Raw genomic sequence first — 7,593 nt, 5'->3', positions numbered from 1 at the left:
TGTGTGTGTGTGTGTGTGTGTGTGTGTGTGTGTGTGTGTGTGTGTGTACGCATAACTTCGTTTACAATACATGTATTACTCTATAGTCAACACCCCAGCTGCGTCGGGACCGAACATGTGCAGCATTCATTGAGGGGTTGATAATATTTTAACGTAGGTTATTTTCAGCTGTCAAAACCCGAGCACAAAGGGAAACCGGATAAAATAAATAATACATAAACTGGCATATGTATATATATGCGAGCGCGATTGTGGGTTGAACATTGTACATTGTACAATAAAGAGCCCGAACATCTGTTAAAATTCGACACGGAGTGTACAATGATAACAATTGTCAATAACACATTGTATCTCAAACCAAGGAACATATCTACTCATAAAACGTGCCGCTTGAAAATAATTTTCGAATGCCGAAAAAAATATCTGTATCTTTGTATATAAAATGTATGCGTATAACGGCCATATTAAATACACGAAAAAGACCTTAGAATTTATTTACGGCCCCAAACGATAGAATCAGTGGCGGCTCGTATGGTTCATTGAAGGTAGGGCACAAATATTTCCATTATTTTCCAGTATCACAACTTTGAACATACCACTAATAATGACAAAACACTACACTCTAAATAGTAAAAAAAAAAAAGTTTAAATCGGTTAATAAAATAAACAACGAACAGAAAGTGAACAAAAAATGACATATTATTAATATATCATATATATATATATAGACTGTGCCACGGAAGACGGTCAACAATAGCAATATGAAAACGATAAGACCGACAAAAATGTTGTAAATCGTAATAAAAATAGAATCCGGGCATAATATAATAAAATTGTGCCCGGCAGCGCTGTATTTATTCATGCTAAAAAATGAGGGAAATTTAGTGACGTCGGGACACAACAAATATGTGTCCGTCGCCCAATGCCCGTATAATATTGTATATATGTACGTATTGTACAACGTATTAATCGATAACATTTTTTAATAATATACCAACAATATAATAATAGAAGAAACACTACCTACTCAATTTTAAGTGTTTCAAAAATGTTTCTTCTTTCTTTCAATTTTGAAAGTGGAATAGGTTCCCTGTAGCATGAGCCGCCACTGGATAGAATACGATGTCAACCCAAAAAGATTTAGGTATAATAATATGTATATATACATATACATATATATATAAGTGGTGTTGATCATTTCGATTTTATAATATCGTTGTATGTCGCGTATAAATTAAATATCTATTATTTTGGACCAATTGGTTTTGGTTCTGATACGAAAAACCTTCAACAAACGCAACGAAATTATGTTCACAATTATTAACAGGAAAATATGTGCACGAAGAATATAGTATTAAACAGTAAATAGTATTTTATAAGAAAATTACGAAACATTAATTGATACTTTATTATTATGTCGTATATAACCATATAAAACGGGAAATTGAAACACTCCTGGACCGGAAGAATCGAATATAGTTTGGATGGTTATTATACGAATCCGTATGCTATTTATACGTATTTTAAATTTATATATGCCTGCAACGAGATTTATGAACACCGTTAACGGCGTTAACGCAATACTAAACAACAATTGACGTGTATGTGTCTATCCGTCAATATTGCTATACTTTTGTATTCCTGTTTCATACGCGATAGTTTTTTAACTATTTTGTTTAATGTATTAATCTATTCATCTTATGATCAATAGACGAACTTTTTTGTGCCTAATGTATGATGTTTAAATGCGTTCATATTACAATATATTTATTAGTCGACGTAACGATGTCGTTTAGATAAATATAAGACAGTTGACAATTTTATTGTGCAGCTATAATAAAATGTAATCGTAATCGGTGAAATTTCCGGGTAATATTATAAAATGTCTAATCCTAAAATCCATTTACTGTATAACGATTGTACCCGTCTTTAAGGCGGGATCCCACTGCGTGATACGCGGCGCGATCAAAAGAATAATTTTTTTTAATTCACTGCACACGTTAATATATGATATGCTGCAGCATTGGCGATTTGTTCTTAGTCATCCATTATCAGTTAAAAATAAATCACAATATACATGTGTCGACGAGAGATAGACTCGGAATGCATGAAAAATGGATGCCGGACTCAAAAAGTGTGCCGAGCTACTACAGGCCACGCAAATGTGTTGGCGAGTAGGCTCAGCTCGTCTAGGTTTGGTATAGCAAACTAGTTTCACGTCGTAGGATCCCGCCTTTACTTCTTTACAATTATTCCTCCTTCCTACTTTTACAGACTTAAGACTAACAACAAAAGTAAATTGTTTAATTTGTTAAAAATTGTTTCATATTATGAAATAAGTACATAATATAATACCCTATTTGAATGTATTCGTGTATAAACAACTACATATAGACTTAAATAAGTACTTTTAATTAGATACCCGATAATTATATTTTTATAATATAATACAGAATATTAGACTTGAACGTTCTGTCTTTATTTTATACATAATATGTTTATTAATTAATATGCAATGTATTGATATTTTTAACAATGTATTGAAAAATTGTTAAGAGAGGACAACATCTATATTCTGTACAGTGAAATCGTATCGGTTTTTTTTGCAGGTAAAAAGGTAATACGGAATTATGATTAATAGACTACATAAAAATCGGTGTAATTTACAATAGCCCATCTACGAAGTATTCAATACATTTTACAAACAATATAATGGTGATGGGCCTTTCCTGTAACTGCACGTCTTGTGTGGTCTCCGGCACTGCAGTACATAACCAAAGTCCTTTATACTAGTGTACGACCCTCGTTTTACCCGTCAATATTCAATTTATTATTGTTTTCTTAAATCCGAAAATCGACATCCGTGTAGCATTGTGCGTGTTAAGGTTTTTTGAAAACTAATGGTAAATTTAGTTTTGACTATAATGTATGGACTACAGAATAAATAATAATATAACGCAGGTACAAGTGTGCATTCAAGTCTTCAATTTCATGCCGGGACACACACTTATACTTTTCAAAAGAATCAAATCAGGTTTCAAACATATATACATATATTAGACCCCCGGTTCCCGATACATACATACACACATATATAAATAATAAATATATATCAATTTAACGTGCCTATTTGCCTTATTTTTAAAACTCGATTTGCAAAATGTTATAATATAATCTATATTCTACGATGCGCTTGATATAGCAGGATATTATTATTTCGAGAAAAAACGGCAATGAATGTATGGATTAAAGATAAAAAATAAAAATAAACTTTTTAGAGCCGGATCAAAAAATATACCTATTAAACGTGTATGGCATTAACGAATCGTTTAATAATTTTGTTCGGTACAAGAGTTCGAGAAATAAATTAATGTTATCGATAAATTTTGAAGTTGCCTGTTATAGAACCGTATGAGGGAGATAAAACGTACAATTTATTATTATTTTAACAATCGTTTTTTTTTCTATTGGGTGGCGGCGCCATGTTTGTACGGTTAATATTTTAAATTTTTCATTTGATTCACTTCAAGAGAGTATAGTTATTGCGGGCCACATACTCAATAATAAATAATAATACATGATCTCATAATAAAATTGTATTATATTTCTTTAGAATTGGCCCGAGTTGTTAGTACATTTGATCACTAATTGTATCGATAATAAGCGCAGTCCGACACCGTGTTATCGCAACCGGATACCAATAAAGATAACACTTTCATATACTATTAAAATATTACTTAAATGTTTATCTAATTTTTAAAATGTTTTTGTTTCGTATTCATAAAATAATTTTTTCTTTCTGTACTGTTACTGAATGATGAATTGATGGTTTTTAAATTATTGAAACATGGCCCGTATTAAAATATTATCTAGCACTATTCGCAGGTCAGATGCCTTTGACTTTTGACGTTCACACCAGAGTGTATAAAAAAATATTTTAATACGTGCATATTGTGAAGCCGTAAAAGTATAAATTATATAATGCAAGACCATCTGTCTATTATTCCTACTTGTTTTGTAGTTACAAATTCATGAAAAATTTCCTTTTTATATCTACCTTAGATCTAAAAATATTATAAACGATGTATCATAAATAATAAAGCAAATTTACCTAAAATAGCAATATAAAAAAAAAAACCTAATATAAAATATACTAATAGGATACAAGCCGACAGACCATGATTCAATGATAAATAATTAAATTCAAATTTAACATATCCATAACAGTGATTCCACTCGATATTTACCGTGCAGCAGACTGTGGAATAGTATCCACAAAAAGATAGGGATTTTTACCTAAGGCCTATATCAGCGATTTTTAACCTGGGGTCCGCGGCCCCTTAGGGACTAGGGGGCCACAGCCCACAATACTCATGTCAGGAGTCCACGACAACCTTAACACATAACATACGTCAATATGTGACATAGTGCATTATTACAATATTATTAGATTCTTATTTTTTTTTTTCATTTATAATATATCTTATTAAAAAAAAGAGATTGACCTATTTTATCTATTAATATTACTTTTTATAAAAAATTAAGTATATTAAAAAAAATTATAAATGAATATGTTTTGTAATGTGTCTTATGTAATTTTTAAAATAAAATCATTATTATACATTTAGTTATAATAACAAGAGATGCTTTGTAAAAAAAAAAAAGTACTTATCCGAAAAAAAATTGGTAAGGGGGTCCGCGATTTCTAAAAACCTTTGATCATGGATCCGTGATCTATAGAAAGTGGTACCTACTTGTTTGTTATCGCCCCGCCATAAATAAAATAGATAATATAATAAATAAATAAATGATTTACATTAATAATACAAGAAACGCATAAGTGAGTATATATTTTACAACTCGATTGCGCACATACATTTTGACTACCTGTAACGAAAAGCCCTAGTATTAGATCTCGTTTGCGCACACATTTTCAAAAATATTAGAAATTTCTACATCCGTATTAAAGAATTTATGTCGTCAACGACGTCAACACACTAGTCGGTGACTAGTAGCATTGATTATAGAATAAATATTCTATAATCACTGCTAGTAGTCACCTATATACCGTACCATAGCCACTAAAACTGTACTAAAAGTAGTGAGGCACGGACAAAAATATTTGATAATGTGTACTGCAGTATGTGACGATTTATACATGTGTGACAAGTGTGTGGATATGTCGTTGTGCCCAAACGAGTGATCCGTTTTCATGTAAGCGACTGATTTCGTTGTGTGCAAGCGAGTTGCAGCGTGTAAATCGTGTATCTAGTATTTTTAATAACGAACCTTCCATGTTTAAAGTTTTGTTTGACGCAGAGCTCCAGCATCGTATTTAGACTTTAAAAGTAGGTAGATATATAATTAGGTAGGTAGTGTATAATTAATTTTATGAAATATAAATCTACTGGTATATATTGACTTCAATGCCTACGCATATCATTTACTTTATAATATTTATAAATTTATAATACATGGATAATAATATCTATGCTTCAAATGTGTAATTCCCCGTGTATTAATATATATGTAAATTTATGCAATATAAGTGATAAATATTTTTTAAGTAAATAATAAATTTTCACACAACACATGATAGGACGTATAATATATGATTTTATATCTTATAATAATATAAAACACACAAAGTGCCGTTTTCAATATCATACACAGCTGTTTACTGTATACACTATATGACATATGCTTATGATAATGCTGTTTACATTACATTATAAAATGGTGCTGATAAAAAAAATATTCAGTTAATAAATCCTGTTTACTGATGGCTTGAGTTGAATACTTTTCGAAAATAATAATAGTAATAATACATTCAGCGTATAGCATCGACCCTAGTCGTGTCGTAGTGGTGGGGAGCAGCGACGCGACGGACGCGTCGGTTATTTTTCATTGTACAGACGACATTCACATTCGAGTGCCTTCCGAGTGTTGACGTGTACAGTGCGTGTTGCGGATACAGTTAAATATACCTCGACGCTTACATTATATGACATAACTAAAATACTTTGTTTACATTGTTGATCTACGTCACATCTTTACAACGAATTGTTACATTATCATCAAGGTAAGCTTATACATTTATCTAATAAATAAATATTATAAAAAAACAACATAAAATTATTTATTATTAGCTGTTATTATTCGGTTTTATTTGTTTTTATTACTTCGGTTAATACGTCTCACCAGTGTATAATATTATAATAACGATAATTACTGTTGTTGTAGCGTAAGAGTGTACGGCGTACCTTTCGTCTGTTAACCAGATATTTCATAATCGGGACGCTGGCGATTGGCATTACTGCATTGGTGGCATTTTGTTGTTTACGATAGTACGGAAAGCACGGACTCGTATACTAACTTTTCCAATTCTTAGTTACTTACTAAAAAAGTTCATCAACCTATTTTGACCAGATATTTAAAAAGAAAACAACGCATCGTTTTCAAGTATGTATACGTACCTACCGTTTATAAACTTATAAAAATTCCAATAGATAAGACACTAGTTCTGCGTACTGTTCTTCATACTCGTTGGTCACTAGCTAAGTAAACTGACGTCGATGCAAATGAAAATCAGTTGCACTCTGGTGTTTTTTTTTTTTTTTTTTGGAAAGAAATATGTGTTATAAATTATGTAATCATTCATTTTTTCGCAGGACGTCATTTTTTACTGAAGTAACACATTAACGCACATCGCTATAAGCAGACTACTTAACACACTTTGCAATAAGGTTAAAAGTGAAATCCTGCATTTCTACTTCTTTTTAAGTGAACTCTCCAATTAAATATTTGTTCCTTTGTAAAGATGGAATCAAACAATAACAAACTAGCGGAAGATATTGAAATTAATGAACATTTCAATCCAGATGAGGTAATGTTTTTTAATTTATCTTTACTACTTATTAGTTTTAACTCGTCGTTGATAACACTATGAGAATTTTGCTCACACAATTACTATTTTTAGAACCACTGATTTATATTTCATTAGATTTTGTCAATTTTATATATAATATACGCTTTATTGAATTATTCATAAAAATGAACACGGAAAAATATTAAACGTTATGAATAAATTAACAAAGTTATTGAAGTCCAATATTACCATGTATGTTAGTGTTGTGCTCACACGTCACTAATCGCTTTACCATATTATCTTATTATATTATTTTATTATTATGCTTTAGCAGTTTAATATTGATATTTATCAGTACTGTGGTATATACATTTGTACGCTCACACATGTATTTTAATAGGTGAGCAATTCACTCATATATCAACAACGGTGTTATACAAATAACGTTACCAACGATGAGTTAAACTATTAAATAATTAAATTTATAATATACAGTCGTCACTCGTTAATTCGAACCTCGATAATTCAAAAAATTCCATAAATCAAACTAAACGCTAAGTCCCCTGAGAAAACCTCTATAATTAGAAGAAAATTCCTTAAACGCGATTATATGTAAGTTCTCATATGCATTGTTGCGTGCCAATATCAGATCCAGATCCAGGGTGTTATTAAAATGAAATTTACAACTCTTAAATACAATAATGTTTTATTATGTATAAATGAAG

General features: G+C 30.6%; 1 protein-coding gene across 1 annotated transcript in view; it reads left to right on the top strand.

Annotated features, from left to right (window-relative positions):
- Positions 1-5,938: 5,938 nt before the first annotated feature.
- LOC112595727 (cullin-3-A-like) overlaps positions 5,939-7,593 on the top strand; it is an 11,971-nt gene continuing 10,316 nt past the window's right edge. Inside the window, exons 1-3 of the mRNA XM_025341029.1 lie at positions 5,939-6,082; positions 6,244-6,462; positions 6,672-6,886. Of these exons, the coding sequence (XP_025196814.1) occupies positions 6,821-6,886 (66 nt within the window). The 5' untranslated portion in view covers positions 5,939-6,082; positions 6,244-6,462; positions 6,672-6,820. The remainder of the gene's footprint in view (positions 6,083-6,243; positions 6,463-6,671; positions 6,887-7,593) is intronic.

The sequence above is a fragment of the Melanaphis sacchari genome, unplaced genomic scaffold (genome assembly GCF_002803265.2).
Source record: "Melanaphis sacchari strain LSU unplaced genomic scaffold, SCAv2.0 Contig29_pilon_pilon, whole genome shotgun sequence".
NCBI classification, from domain to species: Eukaryota; Metazoa; Arthropoda; class Insecta; order Hemiptera; family Aphididae; genus Melanaphis; species Melanaphis sacchari.
This window is presented reverse-complemented; position numbering and strand designations above follow the sequence as displayed.